This window comes from Cavia porcellus, unplaced genomic scaffold (assembly GCF_034190915.1).
Source record: "Cavia porcellus strain 051 isolate PalLab524CR breed Dunkin Hartley unplaced genomic scaffold, mCavPor4.1 scaffold_1, whole genome shotgun sequence".
Classification (NCBI taxonomy): Eukaryota; Metazoa; Chordata; class Mammalia; order Rodentia; family Caviidae; genus Cavia; species Cavia porcellus.
Window position 1 is genome coordinate 101,694,510 of NW_026947484.1, and position 22,848 is coordinate 101,717,357.

General features: G+C 37.8%; 1 protein-coding gene across 3 annotated transcripts in view; it reads left to right on the plus strand.

The window, feature by feature from the left end:
• Tek (TEK receptor tyrosine kinase) overlaps window positions 1-22,780 on the plus strand; it is a 130,564-nt gene extending 107,784 nt beyond the window's left edge. For all 3 annotated transcript variants that reach the window (XM_063252174.1, XM_063252168.1, XM_063252170.1), the window contains 5 exons: window positions 17,305-17,375; window positions 18,279-18,319; window positions 19,248-19,344; window positions 20,925-21,024; window positions 21,786-22,780. In XM_063252174.1, coding sequence (XP_063108244.1) covers window positions 17,305-17,375; window positions 18,279-18,319; window positions 19,248-19,344; window positions 20,925-21,024; window positions 21,786-21,860 — 384 coding nt within the window. In that variant the 3' untranslated portion in view covers window positions 21,861-22,780. The remainder of the gene's footprint in view (window positions 1-17,304; window positions 17,376-18,278; window positions 18,320-19,247; window positions 19,345-20,924; window positions 21,025-21,785) is intronic.
• The last annotated feature ends 68 nt before the right edge of the window (window positions 22,781-22,848 follow it).

Here is a 22,848-nt window from a genome sequence, read left to right on the forward strand (position 1 = left end):
GATGATCTTCTGTCTCTATTGCATTGACTTCTGCTCTGACCTTTATACTTTCCTTCCTTCTTTTGGCTTTGGGCTTCACTTACTCTTTTTATAGATGTTTGAGGTGTAGTATCAGGTTATTTATTTGTGTTCATTCTATTTTCTTGGTGTGGGAAATCACTGCAATAAATTTTCCTCTGAGGAGTACTTTCATTGCATCCCACAGATTCTGGTAAAATGAATTTGTTTTTTGTTTGCTTGTACATATTGTTTAATTTCTTCTTTAATGTCCTCTGTGATCCACTGATTGCTCAGGAGTGTATTATTCAATTTCCATGTGTTTGTGGGGTTTTTGCAGTTTCTTTTGTTACTAACTTCTAGTTTCATGGTCCCTTATTCTTTTTATTTCTCTAAGTGACCTCCCTAAAGTTTCTAGAACTATATTATTTTTTCCTTGACTTTGTTACTGTGATGTTTTACATTTTCTGATCTGTGTATGTTGAAACATCTCTGCATCTCTGGGGGTGAATTCTATTGGTGTACAATCATCCTCATGATTTGCTGCATTGTTTGCCAATATCTTGTCAAGAATTTCTGCATTTGTGTTCACTAAGAAGATTGGCCCGCAGATTTTTGTTTGTTTGTTTTTCTTCTTGGTGGGGGATCTCTGGCTCTGCTATCAAGGTAACACTTGCTTACATGAATGAATTTGGGATTGTTTCTCTTTCAATTTCATTAATGAGTTTAACAAGTGATATTACAACTTTTCTAAATTTCTTGTAAAATTCAGTAGCAAATACATCAGTACCTTGATTTTTCTTTGTTAATAAGTTTTTCATTACATTTTCAATTGCATTGACTGATTTTGGGTTATTTAGAATTTTTATCACTTTTTTTTTTGTACCAAGGATGGAACTCATGACCATGCGCTTAGAAAGCAGGCACTTATACTGCTGAGCTAAAGCCCCAGCCCAAGAATTTTTACATCTTCTTAATTCAACTTTTGTAATTCATGTGTATTCAGGAATCTGTCCATTTCTGTGTTTTCTATCTTACTAAAGATTTTCAAAGCAGGTATTGATGACCTTCTGGATTTCTGTAGGATCCATTGTAATTTCACTTATTTCAATCCTTCACATTTTGTTTCATTCCTAATTTGAGTCTTTTCTTTCCTTTTTTTGATGAGATTAAATGTTTGTCAATTTTATTTAATATTTCAAAGAACCAAGTCTTCATTTATTTTTGTATTGTATTCTTAGTCTCAGTTGCATTAATATCTACTCTGATGTTTATAATTTTCCTCCTTCCTCCTTCATATTAAACCTCCTTCATAGGTTTAATTTGTTCTTCCTTTTCTGGAAGTTTGAGGTACAACATTAGGTTGTTTATTTGAACTTGTTCTATCTTTCTGACAAGAGAGTTTACCACTATTAATTTACCTCATCAGACTCCATTCATTGCATCCTGTAAGTTCCAGTAAGTTATACTACATTTTCATTTAATTATAGGTGCTAATTAACTTTATCTGTAATCTATTGGTTATTTTAGTGTGTGTTATTTAATTTCAATGTGTTTATGGAGTTTTTGTGGTTTCTTTTGGCACTGATTTTCAATTTCATTGCACTATGGTCCAGTAATATGCATGAGATAGTTTCCATTAGTTTGCATTTATAAAGCATCTTCTAAGGACTAGTATGTGTTTATTTTGGAGAATGTCTCATATATCACTAAGAATTTCTGTTCTGATGTTGTAGTCTGGAATACTGTGGACATCTACTAAGTCCATTTTGCATAGGTTTGGTTTGGTTCTAATATTTCATTATTTTTTTGTCTAGTTAGTCTATCTATTTGTAACAATGTGGTATTAAGGTCCCTCATTATGTGTTAGTGTTTATTTGATTTTTCACATCTTTTAATATTTGTTTTATATATGGGTAGACTTATTTGGTACATGTATATTTATGATTGTTATCTTTTCTTCTTGTCGTTTTCCCTTCTTTACCTCCTTTGATGAATCTTGGCTTAAAGTTCACATTGTCTGTGAATAGGATACCTTCTCCTGCTTTTTTCTGGGTTCCTGTTGTATGGAGCATTATTTTCTATCCTTTGACTTTCAGGCTATGAATTTGTTTTTTAGTTAAATGTGTTTCTTGAATGTAGCATATTGTTGGATTTTGTTTCTTGATATGTTCTACTAGTCCATTTCTTTTGATTGGTGAATTCAGACCATTTACATTGATGATTATAATTGATATTTATTGGTTTGATTTTTTATATAATTTTCCTTTTTATAGGTCACTGTCTTTCCCTTCAGTTTAATTTCTCCCCCTATCTGATGACTTCTTTTTACTGGTATTTTTGGAATTGTGAGTTTTTTTCTTTTTCTAGAATATTTTTCAGAACTTTTTATAGAGCTGGTTTGGTTGTCATAAATTTCTTCAGTTTTTTTTTTCATGGATATGTTTTATTTCTCGATTGATTCTCAAAGAATTTTGCAGGATATATCAATCTAGATTTGAAGTTTTTTCTTTTAGGCATTATAATATTTCAAGTTCTCTTTGATTTAAGGGTTTGTATTGAAAAGTCTACAGTGATTCTATAGGCTTTCCTTTATAGGTGATTTGTTTTTTTCTCTAAAATTTTTTAATATTCTGCTCTTGTGCTGAATTTTTGGAATCAAGATTTTTTATATGCCTCAGTGTAGATTTATTTTGGTCATGACTAATTGAAGTTTTATATGCCCCGCTTATCTTTTGTTAAGTAATTTTTCCACGCTTAGGGAATTTTCTGCTATTATTTCTCTGAACAGGGCTTTCATGTCATTTTTGCATTTCCATTGACTCCAATCAGTCTTATGTTGTTCTTTTTGCATCTTCTTGCAGTTGTTGAATTGTTTTTTTCATGGTCTCTTCCTATTTTTAAAATATCTTTCTTTTTGTGATCTCTAACTTTTTTAGGCCTGATATTTCATCTTCATTTTCTTTCATTCAGCTTTGAAAACTTTCAGTGGCATTTTTAATATCATAGATATCTTACTGAATCTGTGTCATTAACTCCATTTGTTTCCTATGTTGGAATTCATTGTTTCCATTATTTTGCTATGATCCTCTATTTTTTAAAATCTATGTATACTCTTAGAGTTGCTAAGCAAGTTCATCATTATGGTCATAATGTCTTTTTTTTACTGTGAAATTCTCACAGGTTTTGATATCCTCTATAGCCATATATTTTTTTTTTATTCTACTGTCATTCAGTAGAAGAAATTAAGTCTTCTACTGTAAATTCAGATGGATGGCTTTACTCTGTGTGATTTACTCTATCTCATTGTCCCCTGGATTTGTCCTTGGTGGGCTGGAAGTCTGGATTGCATTTTGTTTCTGCATCTTTTTTTTTTTTTTGTACTGAGGATTGGACTCACAATCTTGTGCTTGTCAGACAGGATTTTATGCCACTTAGCTAAATCCCTGGCCCCTGTTTCTGCATTTTGTCATTACTATTTTTCAATTTTAATTTGTTGTTGTCTTTTTCTTATGCTAGGTAGCATAAGATATTGCAGATATCAGAACTTCTCTGGGAATGCCAATTCCTCTGAGATGTCCTCTAGGTGTAGCTGGCTGTTGGTCTTTGTGTCTGCCCCTGATCCTACCTTCTCACTTTATTAGAGATGATGTATTGCTTTTTATTTGGCTCAGCACCCAGTCATTTGGTACTTGGCTATGGGAATGATTGTGACCCTAGATTATTAAAGTATTATCATACAAAGGTGAATAATGGATTAAAAGTTTTGCATCTTAGCTGAAGCAGTATAATCAGCCATAAAAATATCATCAAGGATAGCCCAGAAACTAAAAATCTCTGGTAATGGCTAATATATCTATAACCAGAGAAGCAAAATCTATGGTTAAATAATAACCTCCAATGTAGACTAGGAATTTGTGTGGTGGGTTTCCCCTTGTTAAGGTGATTTTTATCCTGTGGGGAAGGGGGATTTAGACAGGGTAGTTGAAGAGAAATATAGTAGAAACAAAGTTAAAGAACTACAGATTATCTCGCAAACTTTGAGAAGCCGGTGAAGAGGACAGGAGAGAAAGAATGGAGGAGAAAGAAAAATAATTTTGAGGCAAAACAGAAAGACTAGAGGGAATGTTCATTCACCTATAAATATCAGAAAATACCAAAGGATTGGTAAAGAAAGAGAAAGGCAATACAGAGAAAAACAAAAAATAAAAGTGAAAACTTATACATCCCATACGTAGCTGATAACTGTGAAGTGGGCTGCTTGAGAAATTGTTTGGTGTTCTCACAGCTGCCTGTGACTGCACAAGACTCTCCCAGTTCAAGTCAGCTACAGGCAGTCTCCCTGTGAGGAGCAGTTGGTTTTGTTGACTACCTGCCCACCAGATCAGCTACACATTGATTTTTTTTTTTGTCTTTTTTTCATTTTTATCGGTACCGGGGATTGAACTCACGACCGCCTGCCTGCAAGCAGGTGCTTATGCCGCTGAGCTAAATCCCCAGCCCCAACACATTGATTTCTTTATGAAAGCTATTTTTGTGGAGTAAGATGGAATTTCAATGTTATTTTAATTTGCATTTGTCTAATGATTAGTGATACTGAACTTTTTTCATGTATTACCTATTTATACTTCTGAGAAGTGTCTATTCACTTCAATCACCTATTTATTTAATTGGGACTCTAATTTCATGGAAGGATCTAATTTTTTGAGGTTTTAATATATTCTACATATTAGTTCTCCAAGTAACTGAAAAAAATTCTTTACCACACTGTAGGTTGTCTCTTCCCATTATTGGTTGTTTTCTTTGCTATGCAGAAGCTTTTTAGTTTGATATGATCCCATTTCTTGATCCTTCATGTGATTTCTTGTGTAATTGGGGTTCTGTTTGGAAAGTTATTGCCTATGGCTTCAAAAGTTTTACTTATTTTATCTTCTAGAAGATTGTTTACATTTTAATACTTAAATCTTTGATCTATTTTGATTTTAATTTAGTACACAGTAAATGGTATGGGTCTAGATTCAGTCTTCTGCTTGAGGATAGCTAGTTTTCCCAGTGCCATTTTCCTTTTTTTTTTTTTAATTTAAGAGGAAAAAGAGAAAAACACAAAACAAAACAAAGCAGTGTAAGGGTACACATAATACAGAACTACAAAAAAAAAAAAAAAACATAACAGTAAGAAATCACCTGTTAATAGATTACATATTATCATCTTGGAAATAGTTGCTCAAATCACAGTATCAAAGAATACAAAGTAGACATTCAAACAGAGAGACTGCAAACAGCTGTGTTCAATGATCCAAAAACATTAATATAGTCAGCTATTTAACACCCCTAAACACACTTGCTGTTATATCCGTTAGAGCTCTTTTTTTTTCCTCCCTCTCTTTTTTACAACAAAATTTACACATTTTGGATTTTATTACTCCTTAGTTCTTATTACTTTTTTGGGGGGGGAGAGAATAAAGTCAAATATGGCAAAACAAAGCTGTAAGTCAAAACCAAGGATAGACATAGCACATGATGTAGAACAGAGTACAAGGTTATTAACAATGGTTATCAACGTTGTCTCTTGTTTCCTTAAAAGGAATTGTCTATCTCATTAGATATTATAAAGTTGGACAAAACAGTGGAGAACAAGACCAATAAAACTTAGGCATTGTGAACATTACAGGACTTCCAAAGGAGACAATAGTCAAACCAGAATGGGCATCTTTGTGAATCTTATTGCCTTCAAATTAGTTGCCTATACCCTCAGACTTGCTACTATCGCACAGAATGGAACAGAGTCTAATCAGTCAAAACAAGATCGTGGGAGTATTACAGGACTTCAAAACAAGTTAATAGGAGATCGAAAAGAGTTACTATTATATATCCTAATTTTTAAAATTTTTCCCTTAATTAAAATAAACATAAGAAATAGCTAAATAATTTTTTTAAAGAATAGTAGTTACCATAGTGTCTGTCTTTTTCCTTAAAATATTTGGATAAAACTTCATATACTATAGCTTCAAATATTTCCATATCAAAAAGCCCAGAATAAAGCCTTTCTAATTAATAAGTGAAAATTTTATAAGGCTTCAAGGCCACATAATGGGGAATCATGATTATCACATATTTTTATATATTTGAATCATTACTTACATTAGGGAAACTATTCAGTATTCATACATGCGAGATTGATTTATTTCACTTATGAGTATGGTCTCAAGCTGTGCCCATTTATTGATAAATATCTCAATGCGATCCTTCTTTATAGCTGAATAATACTCCATTGTATAGAAATACCACAACTTTTTTATCCATTCCTCAGTTGATGGACACTTCGGTTGTTTCCAAGATCTGGCGATTACAAATTGTGCTGCTATAAACATAGGTGCACATATATCCCTGTGGTATGATGCTTTCAGTTCTTCTGGGAATATGCCTAGAAGTGGAATAGCTGGAATAAATGGGATTTCCAGTCCCAACTTTTTGAGAAACCTCCAGACAGACCTCCACAAAGGCTGTACCAGTCTACACTCCCACCAACAGTGCAGGAGAGTTCCTTTTTCCCCACAGCCTCTCCAGCATTTGTTGTTGTTGGTTTTCTTGATCCTGGCCATTCTTTCAGGAGTGAGATGGTATCTCAGTGTGGTTTTAATTTGCATTTCTCTAATGACCAATGATGATGAGCATTTTTTCATGTATTTATTTGCCATTTGCATTTCTTCATCTGAGAATTGCGTATTCATCTCAGATGCCCATTTTTGGATTGGATCTTTGAATTTTGGAGGTCTGAGTTGTTTTAATTCTTTATATGTTTTAGACAAGAGTCCCTTGTCTGAGAGAGAGTTCACTAAAATCTTTTCCCAGTTTGTGGGTTTTCTTTTCACTATGCTGGAGATTTCTTTTGACATGCAAAAACTTTTTCATAAGAAGTGGTCCCAGTTATTGATTCTGGGAAGTATTTCCCGTGCAGTTTGAGTCCTGTTCATGAATTCTCTACCTACTCCTATGTCTCCAAGGTTTCTACCCAATTTGTCTTCCAATAGATTTAGCGTTTCTGTTTTAATATTCAGATCTTTGACCCATTTAGATTTTAATTTAGTACATGGTGATAGACATGGGTCTAGCTTTAGTTTTCGGCAAATGAAGAGCCAGTTTTTCCAGCACCATTTATTAAAGAGACTGTCATTCTTCCAGTGAACCTGCTTGGCTCCTTTATCAAAGATAAGGTGGTTGAGTGTGTTTGTAGTTGTGGTTGTATCTTCTAATCTATTCCATTGATCTTCAGCTCTGTTTTGATTCCAATACCATGTTGATTTTACTACTGTTGCTTTGTAGTATAATTTCAAGTCAGGGATTGTGATGCCTCCTGCTTTGTCTTTGCTGCTTAGAATTGCTTTTGTGATTCTAGGTCTCTTCTGGTTCCAGATGAAATTTAGGAGTGATTTCTCTAGATCTATAAGGTATGTTTATGGTATTTCTATTGGGATTGTATTGAATCTGTATAAGAGTTTTGGGAGAATGGCCATCTTCACAATGTTTGTTCTTCCTATCCATGAGCAAGGGATGTCTTTCCATTTTCTGAGATCATCTTCAATTTCCTTTTTCAGTGTATTATAGTTTTCACTGTATAAGTCTTTCACTTCTTTCGTAAGAGTAATTCCTAAATATTTCATTTTTTTGCTTGCTAATGTGAATAGTCCAGTTTCCCTTATTTCCCTCTCTGTGGTTTTGTTGTTTGTGTATAGGAATGCTATTGATTTCTGAGTATTGATTTTGTATCCAGCCACATTACTGAATTTATTTATTGTATCTAAGAGTCTTTCAATGGAGCTTAGGGGGTCTTCTATGTAGAGTATCATGTCATCTGCAAACAATGACAACTTAACTTCTTCTTTTCCTATCTTTACCCCTTTTATTTCTCTTTCTTGCCTAATTGCTCTGGCTAGTACTTCCAGTACTATATTAAATAGGAGTGGTGATAAAGGACATCCTTGTCTTGTGCCTGATTTTAAAGTAAAGGCTTTCAATTTTTGGCCATTTAGTATGATGCTGGCTGTTGGTTTATCATAAATGGCCTTTATTATATTGAGGTAAAGACCATCTATTCCAATTTTCTGTAGAGTTTTTATCATGAATAAATGTTGGACCTTATCAAAGGCTTTTTCTGCATCTATAGAAATGATCATGTGATTCTTATTTTTGGCTTTATTGATATGGTGGATTACATTTATTGATTTGCGTATGTTGAACCATCCTTGCATTCCTGGGATGAATCCCACTTGATCATGGTGTATAATCTTCTTGATGATTTGCTGGATCCTATTTGCCAATATTTTATTGAGGATTTTTGCATCTGTGTTCATTAGGGAGATCGGTCTATAGTTCTCTTTTTTAGTTGGGTCTTTCTCAGGTTTTGGTACTAGAGTGATATTTGCTTCCAGGAATGACTTAGGAAGGATTGCTTCCCTTTCAATTTCATTGAATAGTTTGAGGAGTGTCAGCATTAGGTCTTCTTTGTATTTCTTGTAGAATTCTGCAGTGAATCCATCTGGGCCTGGGCTCTTCTTGGTGGGTAAGGACTTAATTACATTTTCAATTTCCCCAGTGCCATTTTCTAAAGAGACTATATTTCCTTCAATGTATGTTTTTTGGTTCCTTTGCCATAGATCAGGTTGATTAAGGTGTCTGGGATCATTTCTGTTTCCTCTATTCTGTTCTGTTAATTCACATTTCTGTTTTTGTGCCAATACCATGCTCTTTTCATCAGTGTAACTTTGTTGAATAATTTGAAATCTGGTACTGTGATACCTCCTACTTTGCTTTTGTTGCTCAGGACAATTTTGAATTTCTTCTGGTTCTACATGAATTTAGGGTTGTTTTATCTAGTTCTGTGGGAATTTTATTGGTATTTGGACTTGGATTATATTAAGTCCACATATCAGTTTTAGAAGTATGGCTATTTTGGTATGACAATTTTGGTTCTGCTGTCCAAAATCAGAGGATTTCCTTCCATTTTCTAATGTCCTCTTTGATTTCCTTTTTCAGGATACTATAGTTTTTATTGTAGAGGTGTTTCACTTCCTTAGCTAGCTTTAATTTTTAAGTATTTCATTTTTCGTTTTTTCTCTGCTTTTGGTTTTGCAACCAGAAGTTGAACTCAGGTCCTTGTGCTTGTGAGGCAGGTGCTTATGCCACTGATCTATATCCCCAACTCCTTATTTCACTTTTCTTAATGCTATTGTGAATGGTATTGTTTTCCTAATTTCTTTCTTAGTAGTTCCATTGTTGGTGTAGGGCAGTGGTGGCAAACCTATGGCATGTGTATTGTTGTTTTTCTTTTAAGACAAATAATGTTAATGTAGAGTGTTTTCTAAACTAAAACCTTAGTAGTTAGGTTTAATTGCAGTGCTGGCACTTTATGATAAATAAGTGGATTACTTTGTCTTAGTTACTTTTCTTATTGCTGAGACAAAATACCCAATGCTCAAAATTAAGGGTGAAAGGGTTTATTTAGCTCACAGTTTGTGGAGATTTTAGTCTGTATCTGCCAACTCCAAGGCAAGGTGGCATATGGCACAGGGACAAGACTTCATAGTGGCAGAAGACAGTAAAAACAAGAGCAAAAGAGGGAAGCAAGTCCCTTTTCTGTCTCTTATATTGTATGCAGGCTACCTGGCATAGGGCAGGTGTAGCACTCACTGACTCCATCCCAGCATAAGACAATGAGCCAATTACAAACTCTAGAATGAGCCAATTACAAACTCTAGAAAGCAACCTCCAAAAAGTCCCATGACTACCTGAGGCTTTAGGTACATCCAGGAACAAACCATAGCAGTCTCTAAAATGTTTGTCATCAATGGTGTTGGAGAATGCTCTAGATTTTTGTGTGCTGATTTTGGATCCTGTTACATTGCTGAATTTGATTATTATGGAATTTTTCATAAAGAATTACAATAATGATACTTTGATTTTTTTCCATTTCTGTATATAACTTTTTTATTTCTTTCTCTTGCCTGATTGCTCTAGCTACTGTTTCAAGTCCTATTTGAGATGGTGAATTGAAGTGGTGATAGAGGACATTCATGTTTCCTTCCTGGCTTTATAGGAAAAGATTTCAGTGTTTCTCTACTTAATATGATGTTAGCAGTAAAAGTTTGTCACAAATACCTCTAATCAGATTGAGGTGGGATCCCTGGGAAGATGGCAGCTTGATAGGTAGCTGGGTAGAGAGCTTCTCTGAGAAAAGCAGCTCAGATGCTAGAATTTAACACCATGGAGAAGACCAGAAAAAAGGAGAGGGATTCTCACGACCCAGGAAAAAAATGAGGAAAAAGAAAAAGAAAAAAAAGAAAGAAAGGAAGGAAAAATATGGGTGAAAGGCTGGAACCAGATGCGCTCTCAACAGGGCTGGTCCTGCACTGTGCTGGGCATGCCTTGAAGTCGGACAACTCACAGTAGTGCTGAAGTCACGGTCACTAAAATCAGGGGTTGGTGAGCCCAGAGCCCCTGGTGGGAGGATGCAGCACAATGGAGAGTGGAACCAACAGGGAGAGCTGTATTAACCTGTCGAGAGTGCTAGGAATTGGGTCCCACAGAGGGGAGTGACCAGCTGGATGACATATTGGAGTTGGGCAGGACGGACCTGAACCTGGAACTGCAGTGGTGTCAGTTGGCCCACCCCTGGCCCAAAGAGGGCTGGTGGGACCTGCTTGGGCTGGGTCACGCCCCTTGTCAGGACCCAACAGCCAGGGATGAAACTGTTCCAAATGTGTGATGTCTGCACAGCACAAGTGAATGTGCTGAAGACACTCACCTGTTTACTGGTTCAGAGGAGAGGGCCAGCCCACATCATCCCTGTGTGCACCTCACAGATCAACAGTAAACTGGAGAGGGCAGCAATCCCCTAGCCAGCACACTTCAGAAAAACCATAAGCAATATGGAAAGGGCCTGAGACCTCCACCATACACCTGTCTGGAAGAAACCAGAAACATGACAAAAGAAAGAAACAAGAAAAAGCCTCCAGCCACTGACCCAGGGAAAATAAATCTGGCAGACGTAAATACAGAAGAGATTGAGAGCAGCAATCATGCAATAACAGCAACAGCATCAGCGGACATAAAGAAATACTTTCGTGACCTTATAGATGAACTTAAAACTGAAATTCTATTTCAAGTGAGGCAAGATATAAAAAGATTAATTAAAGAAATGCTAAGCACTTCTCAAGAAGACACAGAAGGAAGAATGGAGGAACCCAGAAAAAGTAGAGAAACCTTTGATGAAGAATATTAAAAAATCTAGAATACATGAAACAGATCCAAAGAGATTACCAGGAAATTAAAAACTCCATTGAAAGCTGGCAAAATTCCTTGACAGAAACTAAAGTTAGACTTTCAAAACTTGAAGATAGATTTGCAATGTGTGATTGTGAAAGAAAAACAACAAGGAACCTGGAAGTAACAATACAAAGCTAAAAGATGATAAGAGGATCCATAACTTAAGAATAAAAAGCATGAACGAAGAAGCAGGAGTAACCACAAATGAATTACAAAGGCTACTTACAGAAATAATTAAGGAAAACTTCCCAAGCATAGGAAAAGGAAATGATACCCAGATAAATGAGGCATACAGAACTCCAGCCAGCTACAACCAAAACAGATCTACACCCAGACATATAATAATCAAGATTCCAGAAATTCATCGCAAGAACAGAATATTAAAAGTGGTCAGAGAAAAGAAGCAGATAACCTATAAAGGAAAACTCATCAAAAGCATGACAGACTTCTCAACACAAACTATCAAATCAAGAGCTTGGAGCAAAGTATTCCAATAATCTCCAACCCAGATTGATGTTCCCTGAAAAACTGTCTCTCAAAGTTAATGGAGAAACAAGATGTTTCCATGACAAAGAGGAACTGAAGGAGTTTGCGACCACCAATCCAACCCTACAAAAAATACTGAAGGACATTCTACAGAGAGAGAAAAAAATACCAGGATTCCAGCAACAATGGCAGAGAGGCCTCAATGAAGAAGAAAAGTAGACAATCAACAGCAGAAAAATAGCATAGCAGAGATGAGGCAGAGAAAACAGGCTATAATCTCTAATACTTGATACACTAACAAAAAGAAACACAGGCAGAGTAGATCAGGAGATAGGATGCAACCAGATGCTCTGAATAGGAAATATAATCAACCTGAAAGAGGGTTAATGAACCGAAAGTCAAAGATCAGAAAACGATGCTGTCTATGTGACAGGGAACCAGAGAGAAATAGGGACAGCTCATCCAGCAGCTGCAGATAGGTTGGAAAGTCATGACACTTTTGTGCAGTAGAGAACTACTCAGCTATGAGGAGGGAAAACCTTGAGGCTTTGGAGGGTAAAGGAATACAGCTCAAGATCAAGCTCAGGGGTGAAAAGGTTCGGCACCACTTGGGTAGATAATGGGTTGCTCCCAATCTAAAAACTGAGAGAGTTAGTGGGACCCAAAATGTACAAAACACCCTGAGAAAGGGAAAGGGGAGGAATTGTCTAAAAAAGGAAGGCAGAGGAAATTGTTAACAATGTATCAGGATTTAAAATCCATATTATTCTTATTTCTCTGTTTAGTTTAATTTTATTCTGTTCCAGTCTGTCTACTCATACTAGATTTGAGGGCACCAACAGCTATCCCCAAAATAGCAGGATATACTACGGTAACTAACCTTAATTTCCTATTAACTTAAACTGAAGCCTTGTATTACTTACACTGTCTTACTATGACTGATCTTACTATTTTGTCTTGACTGATTTTATTTGAATTTGGTACACTTGATAGTATCAAGTCTAAGAGTAGAGGCAACTACTCTGAAGATGACAAGATTCAATAGGATACCCATTCCAGTTTGATTATTAATTGCTTTTGAAGTCGTATAATGTCTCCAATGTTGTATTTTTATTAATATTACTATGTAGTGCTAAGTTCAATTGTATTATGCCTGATGATATAGACAATTGTATTGAAAATAACAAGAGACATCATAGTAACTACTGTAGATCACCTGGTATTGTGGTTTTATATGTCTTTTTCATTTCATGTTTTTCTAGGAATTTGTTTTGTTGTCTTGTTTTGATCTGTTTTTCCCTATAATACAGAAAGGATAGGTATACATGTAGAGATTCATGTGTGTGTAGAACTTCTAAATAGTTTATGAGAATAGATTATATAATGCACAATGTAATGAAGAGATACTCTGAAGAAAAAGAGACACTAAGATACCCAGTGTTAATTCTGTAGCATTATGATATAAAATCTAACAATACTATTATTCTCTGTCCAGAGTGACATTAGTCTATTTTCTTTTGTTTATTTTCAACATATGTAAAGATATGGACAGCTATTTCAAAGAGAATGAGAGACACTATGATAGCCATTGTTGACTTCCCTATTGTCTGGTCTTGAAGACCTAAAATGCCTTCATCATCCTGTTCTGATCAGTTTAGTACTATTTTGTGTGGTATGTATCCACTGTGTGTGAAGACATGGACAACTATTTGGAAGAAAACAAGAGACAATATGATGGACAGTGAAGATCTCCGGTGGTCTTGCTTTGAAATCTGTGTTTCTTAAATTGTTTTCTTATGATCTGTTTTGTTCTATTTTGTTATGTCTAATTTTACTCTCTTTAAAATAAAAAAAAAGTCTTTCTATGCCTAATTTTTTTTCATTATGAATGAAGGTTGGATTTGGCAAAAGCTTTCTCTGCACCTATTGATGTCATATGATTTTTGTCTTTCCTTATGTTTATGTAGTGTGTTAAATTTTTTGGTCTGTGTATGTTAAACCATTTTTTTTCATTTATGGCATGAATCCTACTTGGTCATGGTATATAATTTTTTGATGATTTGTTGCAGTGTATTTATCTTGTTGAGAATTTTTACATATAGTTTGTTTTATAAGTTGGTCTATAATTTCCTTTTATAGCTGGGTCCTTGTCTGGTTTTGGAATCATGATGATGCTAGTTTCTAGGAATGAGTTTGGAAGCATTCCTTCCCTTGACGTTTATTTAAAGATTTTGAAGAATGTTGGCATTATATCTGGGAAGATGATGATTTTGTAGAATTTAGTGGTGAATACATTAAGTCCTGGACTTTTCTTGTGATAGTTGCTGTCATTGTTGTTGTTTTTTGTTGTTTCAGTTCCACTGCCTGAGTTTTTATGTCTTCTTGGCTCAGAGTTTAGGTTCATTTTTTCATTTCTTCAATGTTCTCTAATTTTCTGGAGTCTAATCTTTTTATGTAATTTTTTTAAACTTTTTATCGGTACCGGGGATCAAACTCACAACTGCCTACTTGCAAGGCTGGTTCTTATGCTGCTGAGCTAAATCCCCAGCCCCTGGAGTCTAATCTTTAACAGAAGCTACTAATGACTGTCTGCTTGGCGGCATTCTTTGTGACTTCACCTTTTTCATTTCCAATTATGTGGAGGTGGGTCTTTCCTCCTTTTGATAAATTTGGCTGCGGGTTTGTCTATTTTGTTTATTCTTTTTTAAAAAATCAGCTTTTTGAAATTTTTTTTAGTTTCAATTTCTTTGATTTCCACACAGATCTTTATGATTTCCTTCCTTGTGCTAATTTTGGGTTTGGACTCTGTTTTTATTTTGTTTTTTGAGATAAGGTCTAGCTAGGAAGTTCAGGTTATCCTTGAACTCATTATGTAGCCCAGCCAAGGCTGGCCTCACACTCACAATGATCCTCCTGCCTTAGCCTCCTGAGTACTGAGCAGGCATGTGCCTCTACACCTGGCTAGACTATTCTTGTTTTCTAGTATCTTTGAGGTACATCATTAGGTTATTTGCATTTACTCTGTTTTCCTGTGAGCACTCACATCAATAAATTTCCCTCTTAGGACTGCTTTCATTGTGTCCTATAGGTTTTATTATGTTGTTCTGAGGTTATTGTTTGATTCTAGTAATTGTTTATAATTTCTTCCTTTATTTCTTCTACGACCTACTGAATATTCAGGAATGTGTCTGGGCGTTTTTAAAGTTTCTGTTGTAATTGATTTCACTATTGGAAATGTTACTGTGAACTATACTAATTGATTTAGAGTTTTACTGTCAGAAATATTTCTATCTCTATTACTGATTGATTCTACTTGGTCATGATGTATAATTTTTTCAATAATTTGTTGCACTCTATTTTCCAGTGTCTTGTTGAGGATTTTTATGCTAGGTTCATGCTAGGTTTGGGGGTATTATAAGTCAGATACAATCTCTACTTTCAATGAATTAACTGGCCCATAAATAGCAATTATAATGAACCGTGGGTGATTCTGATAAACTATGGGTGAGAAAGGTTTCCTGGGAGGGCAGAGAAAGCAAAATGAACCAAGCCAGAGGGCAATCATGTAAGGCTCCTTAGGAGAGGTTAACACCTAAGTTTCACAGTGAATGGTGAATAGGTATTGGATCTTTAAATGAATTAGATGAGCTGGAGGGTGCAATAGATACACAAATCTAGGAAAACATGAAACCTTTAGGGATTAACTAACCCAACACAGCTGGGATGTAATGCAGAAAAGAAGCAGAATTAATATTAGTGGTCCGAGGAGGAAGCAGAAGGGTCTTTGAATTCTAGCCAGAAATCTTAGACTCAGCCAAGGATTTGGGATCTTGGGACAGAGATATTAAAGAATTTTAAGGAGAAGAGCTGTGTGGTTAGATTTGCCATTTAGAGTGACCATTCTCACTGTGGTAAACAGGCCAGTAGAGAACAAGATCCGTTAGACATGGAAAGCAGCAGAGAGATGGTTGTCACCGGGCAAGGACTGTGGTAGCCCGAACCAATGTGATAGTTATAAGGACAGAGAGAAATACACAGATCTAAGACAAGCTGAATAAGAAAGGAAAGAAAATGGCACTTGGTAACTGGGAGACTTGAGGTCAGAGGCCAGCAGCCTGGGATGAGGGGAATGAACTGCACATGCCCAGCTGTAAGGGGAGGAAGGGACAGATGAGAGACTGGGTGGATTCAGGAAGGGAGCTGGGTTTGGAGAGCATCAGATATGGAGATGGAAGAAAGAATACTTTTTTCTTTGTCTTTTGAAGACACTATCTCACTGTACATTTCAGGCTGACCTTGAGTTTACTTTGCAGCCAAGGCCAGTCTCAAATTTGCAACAATCCTTCCTGCCTCTGCCTCCCAAGTGCTGGGATTACAGGCATGTGCCACCATGCCTGGTTTAAGAAAGGATACTTTTCACTTGAGTTTACAAGTAGGGAGTTGCCATTCTCCAAAGAACTGAGAGAGGGTTTCACATGGAGGAAGCACCCTGGGCAGGGTGGTCTCACCTCTGGGGATCTGGGAGAAGGCTGCTGGGGAGGGCTGACAAAATGCCCCGACCTTGCCCCAGCCACAGGCTAACAGATGCTGCCAGTGCTTGTTTGGATAAGCTTCTAAGAGAGAGGGATCAATCTCTCAATGACAATCATGATTTCTGGGGTAGGGGTTAGGAAGGGAGCTCAAGTCATAGAGAATATGAGGAAAATAGAAATAAAATTCTGAAGCCAAACTTAACCATGTCAGGTCCACACCTCAGTTTGCCCAGCCTGAGTTCATGTGAAGATGTGAAGATGTGGGATCAAAGCCAGTTGCCCAAAGTGTGTGTCTTCTCTTATTTCTTACTCAATGCATTGACTTTAAGTTACCTCAGTATCTGCTAACATACAAGCCCACTGTTCCCTGTAGCCTGAGATGCTTTCTTCTCTCGTTCGCCTGGTGATGCTTACGCATCTGCTTAGACATCTCCTTCTCAGAAAAAACCTTAGCTGGCCCTGAGGGCACAGTTAGTCTCTCCATCCTACCCTGGTTTCTGCATTACCTTTTCCCACGTTGCAATTCAATTCTCCATTTGTACGCTTGTCTTCTCTTTTTAAACCTTCTGAAGGTCACAAGGTAAATAAGTTAATAACCAAATGGCTATCAATTTATGCATATGCACTACACAAATGTGTATATCCACTTATAAAAATTCAATGTACGCATATGCACTACACAAATGTGTACGTCTGCTTATAAAAATTCACATAAAATTATTGTAGAGATGGAGAGTTGCCCAGGAGGAGGTAGGTAAGATTCTATTTGCCTGTCTGTGAGTCTGAAAACATGCCTGTGGCCAGGACATACACAAAGCAGTGCTTCCTGTGTGTTTCATGCCTTCTGTCTGTGGAGTTCCAGACAGGGCTCCCTGTGGGCCTTACATGAGCCACGGCTTCAGGTGCACAGAGAGGCAGTTGAGCGTCCTGAGCTTGCCTGAATGGCATTTCACTTTGTTCTCACCAGGGAAGGCTTCCGGTACGCTGGATGGCAATCGAGTCCCTAAATTACAGCGTGTACACAACCAACAGTGACGTGTAAGTAAGCTCCTTGTTGCTAAGGAATTTTGTTCCCAAGAAAAATATGTTTGACAGGTTTATATCCTGCCCTTCTGTGGAGGAAATAAGTTCACAGAGTAAATGAAGCCACAGAGTAGACAGTGACCAGTGTGTCGGATCACTGTTGACTGCTGGCAGGTGCGGGGTTTCCTTCACCTTGTGACTCCTTGACCTTGCCAGGAGGAAAGGGCACATGGCTTTCCCATGGCTCCATTCCTCAGACCGAGTTCAGAGGAAGCAGGCCAGGAAAGCTGCTAGCAGCCACAGGTGGTGGAGACAAGAAAAAGGCCACACAGTGGTCCCATCTTTGCTGCAGCTGCAGTGACAGTCTTAGTCTTAGGGTTCGGAATGATTCTTAGGCCGTCTTGCTATATACCCCCTTTTCAGGAGGAAAAACGCCCAGGCCCAGAACGTCATGGTGACGTGTTCATGAAGTTGTGCTTATGTCTGGGGAGGGGAAGAGGTGCAGTTACTGTACTAGGTGCCTTGTGTCTGTAATCTTAGCGTAACTTGCAGGCAGAGACCGGTGTCCCCATTTTCAGAAGAATACACAATAAGGTCCTTAGATGTTCAGTTATCCATCCCAGGACATACAAGTAGTATTAATGATGCAGACAAGATTTGAACTCAGTTCTGTCTGGCTTAGAATTCATGTTTCCTTGCATTCTGTCTGTCAAGTGAGGCAAGGGCTTCAGTGAAGTGAGCCCCGTTCTCCTCCATAATTCCTCCATCAAGCCTGAGAGGAACGGCCCAGTGCAAGGTCCTAATCCAGAAAGCAGATGTTTAACATTTCTCTTTCTGAGAGTTACCTGGCTCTTGGAGCAGGACACTGAGTGTGTGTGTCTTTGCTGATTCAAGGCTCTGCATCTGTTCCTCCTGCAGGTGGTCCTACGGCGTGTTGCTGTGGGAAATTGTCAGCTTAGGTAAGTGCCCCTGTTCTCTGCCGGGAGAGGTTGTGAGCAAAGAGGGCAGACCCCTCAATCCTCCTGTGTCATTCCACAGGGCCCGTTTGTGTGTGGCCGGCCAGGTGTGACTTAGACATAAACTTACAGGTTTCCACAGATGAATGTTTTATTTGCACACTTTTTTTTGAAAGCTGTGTACTTAATGGCATATTTAACACTAATGACCTGGTGGTGGCCATGGGCTCCATTATAGGTTGTTTCTACTTTTGAAAAAGGTCATAGAGATTTATTAAGCATAGTTGTACATACTTGGATGGGACAGTGTATAACCATTAAAAGTCACTTCTTTTTGTGACAGTTGTACTGGGGATTTAACACAGGGCCTTGGCACTGAGCCGAATCACCAGTCCTTGTTTATTTATTTATTTATTTTTTAAGGCAAAGTAGCCCAGGCAGGACTAGAACATGAAATCTCCTGCCTTGGCCTTCCAAAGTGCTGGGATCACAAGCCTGCAGCCCTGTGCCTAGAAGAGGTCATGTTTTTTGAAGGCTGTTTTATATATAATAAACTGCAAGGCTTACAAAGCGATTGTGTTTTTCATTTCATTTAATTTTTGTATTCTAAGATTTTTACTATAAATACATTTTGCTCTTATAATTGCACAATAGCAATTAAAATAAAATTATATTATTAATAAGAGTTGCATAATATACCGAGATGGTCAGCTAGAAAAAGGAAAAATCTCACGGACCAGCAGACCTGCTGCTTATGGGTGGATGCAGGGGAGAGAAAAGTAGCGCAGTCAGTAGTGGGGCGCGGTGGCACTCTCTCCCGAAGGAATGATCATGCTTTTGTCCAGGCTGGCCCTGGGGAGGGAGGCACACTCAGTGCCCTTCCTCCCTTGAGGTCCCACAGGGCTGAAGGCGCAGCTCTGCTGTCTTGCAGGTGGCACTCCCTACTGCGGGATGACCTGCGCGGAACTCTACGAGAAGCTGCCCCAGGGCTACAGGCTGGAGAAGCCCCTGAACTGTGACGATGAAGTGTAAGTCCGGCCTCATCTAGAGGGTCATTTTAACTTCTTCCTCTTGTACGTTTTCTGGACAGGCTGATTCTAATTAAATCACCAATTATATATAATAAACATCCACGCTGAGATCCCAGGTAACTGGAGCAATACTGGAGGGGGCTCCTTATATTAAGACCACAATGTAACTGCAACGAATAATACCTTTCCAGACATAGAATCTAGGAGGAACTTAATGTATAACTGCAAGGTTATGATAGGAATGACAACAAGTACCAAAAATGTCTGAAATAAATTCACGAGATTGTTCATGAACAGATAAATGTATACAGTATACAGTCCTGTGTCTAATGTTGGGGAGACAGATCTGAGAATTGTTCCATTAAGGAAGATTGATTTTTGTTCATAGAATCTTACTTCTGAAGTTATTTTCAGGAGTAAGCATTATTCTGACAGTGATCAGTTTTTCTGATGCTACCCTTCCAGAGCTTGCTGTGGTAGAAGCTGCCTCACTGGCGTGATTTGAAGAGGCTGAGGCCATAGGTTGAGTGAATAACTTACCGTACAAACTGTGCAACTTGCAAGTGACAGAGGGTGCTGTACATGGTGTCAAACAAGACACATCCTGGGTCACCCTGAGTAAACCTGGATGTCCTTAGACCGTAGCTAGATAAAGCTCCCCAAATTTCATCTTCTGAGACTCACGCTACTCTGAGACTTCCTCACTAAGAAATGTCTGTGAAGGTACAAACTGTTTTAGAATCTGTGAAATCTAGGCTGATGTCACAGATTCATAGCCTTCTGTGCACACAGAACTCCCTTGAGACATTTTTCAATTTATGGGCTCTTAAACCCACTCCCAGATACCCTGATTTTGCAGATCTAAGGCAGTCCTGGGTATTTGCACTACAGCAACAGAAGTAGTTCTGACCACAATTGAGAAGCACAAGGCCCATGTTCACAAAGGATACAAGGAGAAAGGAGTTCTGTGGTCAAACAAGCTGAAAAAAAAAAGTCATGTTAAACCTAGCATTAAACCAGGCCGCTCTAATAAAATAGCATGAACTGAGTGGTTTAGAAACAAAATGTATGTCTCAGAGTTCCGAGTGCTAGAAAGTCCAAAACCAGGGCACTGGAGCTCTAAGCCATGCCCTCAGCCTTGGAGTGCTGTTTAATATGAAGGCCACAGCTTCTGGTTAAACAGGCCTTTTGTTTGTTTTTAATGACAGGGCTGTATAAGAGTCCCACCTATAAATAGTACATTTTACAAGAGAAGCTTTCATTTTGGGAGATGCAGTGTTCCAAAAGAAGTGCTGCACGAATACATAACTGTTGACTGTAGATGACCAAAATAGCTAAACCCAGGACCCAGCAAAGACAGTGTGCACGGTCTGCAGGAGATTTTTGGGAGAAGAAAGGCGACACAGAAGGGTGAGAGGCCTTATGGAAAGTGCTGTGCTTCCATCTTCTGCAGGCCAAGCTGCATGACTGTGTTAGTGGCTAATATTCCTTCTCCGGTCTTCCCCTGTTCCCCACTAGACACACCCCGGCTTGAGGAAAGGCCATGGAGTTAACTTTTCGACTCTTTGTTTTCAAAGGTATGATCTAATGAGACAGTGCTGGCGGGAGAAGCCTTACGAGAGGCCATCGTTTGCTCAGATTTTGGTGTCTTTAAGCAGAATGTTAGAAGAACGAAAGGTGAGCATATAGTTCGAAGCAGTAGTTCTTAAACTGGAAATCCTGGTTGCACAGGGGGGTTAATAAAAAATTACTGGTACAATCCAACCAGCTTTTCTGAGCACATAAATGATGCATCCCCTAATGTTGAGGAAGTTACGTTTTTAGAGGAGATTTCTGTGCAAGCTTTAGTCACATGCATTCTAGAACAACACATAGAATTAGCCTACCAGAGCTAGAAGAACTCTTAGTCATAGAGTCTGCTTTAGATGTTACAGAAGAAATAGACTCAGCAAGCAGAAGGGACTGGCCCAGAGCCACACAGTAAATCGCTAACAAAGCCTGAGCCATAGCTTACTATGGAGGGCCCAAGAATTCCATGAAGTTAGTTGGCTGTTCCAACCTCAGGTCAACTGATAAATCTAAAGAAATAAATTTCAAACATCATCAAAACTCAAGCAGGTATGATCACGCAGTGAGATTTGAAGATGAGATGTCAACAGAGAAAAAAGGCCTAGACACTCTGGCCATTTTAGGAGGGACGAATAAGAGACCATGAGAAAGAGAAGCTAAGACTAAGGACAGGGAGAGAATGAACTCTTACCGCAGAGGCCAAAGGATGCCTTAGTGGAAAATGCCATCAAATACAATAGAATGAGTGAGGACAGAAGGAACCTGGTACATACGTTGAAACACGCTCAGAAAACCAAGATATTGCCATAGCTACTCAGAGCAGAGGCGGAATCAAGGCGTCCTGTGTCTGATCCCTCTTTCTCTTCTAGACCTACGTGAACACCACGCTATATGAGAAGTTTACCTACGCAGGAATTGACTGCTCAGCTGAGGAAGCAGCCTAGGATGAAAAGTGTTCATCTGTGTGCCCTGTTTCTCCTTCACTGGCGTGAGAGAGCCTTCACCTACGAAGAAAGCAGGCCAATCAATCTCTGTCAAGAGACGTGATAGAGAAGTGTACATACACTGCTGTGTTTCTGGGATGTTCCAAGCAAAAGCCCGTGTGGACCTGTAGTGTGCTCAGAGCTCATAGGACTGTATATACTGTTTTGAGTAAGAATGTGCAGGAATCAAAATGCTTATTTGTGGTTTCATATGCAATAATATATTTTTCTAAAAATGAAGATTTCATAGGGATTGTGAATACGTTGACTGCTGTAACGTGTAACTTTTTCCTAGATATTTTTGATACTTACCTATGTAATTGAAAGCTATAAAGTGCTTTTGTTTGTAGAAGTAAAATATTTAAACCTAATTTCCCCGTCAGTGCAGGTAAGAAAAGGGAAATATATGAATTCGAATGGGCTATCAGTTAATGTTCAAGAGATTGAACAATCCGAATAGTATAAAAGAGATTGTTCTATGTCTGCATTTCGTCCCTCACCTGTAGAAGACAGTCACATTTCACTTGGTCACATGAAACTTTGTCTTGTTTTTACAAAGCCCACGAGTGAGTCCAGAATGCTAACATGTAAAGCTGTTACTTAGAAGCCTACGAATCTTTAGGTAGATATAAATAGAGTTATATTTATTAGTGGGATTTACTTTTAATTTCTTTGGTAATTTTGACTTCTGTATTTTAAGAAATAAAAATAAAGACAGAAGGGACACTTGGGAAACATTTATCTTACTGAAGTAACCCCACATGTGTTATGCGTTGTAAAGTTTTAAATTTGATCGTTGTGAATTTACCATTTATACTATAGGCACATGTTGCACTAAGATCATATTTTAAGTGAATAAATTTCTTGTCTACTCATTTTAACCAGGACTGTGTCTCATAGGTATTGCCAAATATCTTTATCATGCTTTAAAAACATCAACTTAAATTAT